Source organism: Endocarpon pusillum (assembly GCF_000464535.1).
Source record: "Endocarpon pusillum Z07020 unplaced genomic scaffold scaffold1776, whole genome shotgun sequence".
Taxonomy (NCBI): Eukaryota; Fungi; Ascomycota; class Eurotiomycetes; order Verrucariales; family Verrucariaceae; genus Endocarpon; species Endocarpon pusillum.
This window is the reverse complement of record NW_006916073.1, coordinates 63,936-65,482: the sequence shown is the minus strand read 5'-3', so window position 1 is coordinate 65,482 and position 1,547 is coordinate 63,936. Positions and strand designations below refer to the sequence as shown.

The 1,547-nt window shown below is 51.6% G+C and overlaps 1 protein-coding gene across 1 annotated transcript; it reads right to left on the bottom strand.

The window, feature by feature from the left end:
- Positions 1-888: 888 nt before the first annotated feature.
- On the bottom strand, positions 889-1,521 carry EPUS_08559 (uncharacterized protein; the record flags this gene model as incomplete). Its single annotated transcript, XM_007802769.1, has 1 exon — positions 889-1,521. The coding sequence occupies one exon, from the start codon at positions 1,519-1,521 to the stop codon at positions 889-891; it is 633 nt and encodes a 210-aa protein (XP_007800960.1).
- Positions 1,522-1,547: the final 26 nt, after the last annotated feature.

Below are 1,547 nucleotides of genomic sequence, written 5' to 3'. Positions count from 1 at the left end.
ATCAAAATAGGCAAATCCAAGGCTGAGTATCAACGTCTGTTTACAGCTATTCATGAGGGTTGGGACGCCATTGGGCAAGAAGCTATTGATGCTTTGATCAAGAGCATGGATACCCGTATAAATGCAGTGATCAGGGCCAAGGGATGGTACACCCGCTTCTGATATCTAGTCGCTTATTTAGGAAATTAGTACCATTCGAAAAAGCAGATTTTAACGTACTATTTAATTGATTCTTATAGGATTCCAATAAATACCAGGCGTACAGTAGTAATTTGTATGGGAAGAGTGGAAAATGTTGGTGGGGTGAAAATGCGGGGTCGGTCCAATACTTTTGACCTAGTACTGTACTTCAGGCTAGATCTAGTGATCCACACCGGTTGGAATTCTCCTAGACTCGAGACTGAGAGGGTTGTCAATAACCTTGATGGATAGATACCGTATTGACCTCAAAGAATTCCAGAGCTTTACAAATTCACAAGTGGACATCCATCATCTCATAACATGCATGGCTTTGGGGAGTAAAGTATGCGGTCTAGTGAGGGGTGTTATCCCTGCAAACACCAGAAGATCCACACCCGACTCTTGACCTCTCTAAATTGCATTCTTATTTTAAGACTTGGAGCACATGTGACTATAATCTAAGTGATAAATAAACAGCTCTAATAATCTTGCATAGTGAGTTAATTTCCAATACTAGCTTTTTCACAAGGGGGGGAGGGGTACAATAATTCGGCCTGTAGCGGTAGTATGTGCGTTTTGGTGGCAGCCACGCGGTACGCACGGGCTTACAGGGGGGATAACTCTCTGTAAGTGGGGCACCAAAAGGGCCTCCCGGGCTCCAGCTACGGAGTATTGGCCCACAGATACTACTAGTAGTTCGGCAGGGTGTTAATAATAGTCCGCCGTAGCTTGCCGCCCTCCTAACTTCCCTTGGCCAATCCAATCGTCCTTATCCGCCTTCTTGACGCCAAATCGCTCCGCCAGCGTCACCCACGCCGCAACATACACCAGCGTGCGGAAGGCTTTGGTGTCTCCCTTGGGACCAAAGGCATGCCCTAGCGCCTCCTCAACCACAGCAAAGTCCAGGAAGCCCAACGCCTCGACAGCGTCGCGAGTTAACAGCCGGCCAAACAGCTGGTGCAACGCACCCCCCTCGGGCCACCTCGTCGGCGCCAGGAATGGGTGCTTCCTCCGCTTGTATAATTCGTCGGTGATATATGGGCGTACTGCCTCGCGCAGAATCCACTTCTCGGTCAGCGACTGCAGCGCCAACCCAGCGTTCTTCCAGAGCGGGCCCTGCTCGCACTGGTCGACTTTGTGCACGGGCGAGTATGCCAACTTGACGCTGGGCGGCAGCCGGTTGACATACTCGGTGAGGTGGTGGTCGAGGAATGGTGTGCGTGCCTCGACGCTGTGCGCCATTTCGGTGCGATCGCCCAGGCATGAGAGCAGCACGTTGGCCAGCGAGCTCTTGTTCCACATGTACTGAGACGTGTGTAGGGGGTGCCAGAGCGAGCGCATCTTGGCCCGCGCTTCGGGGGACAGCG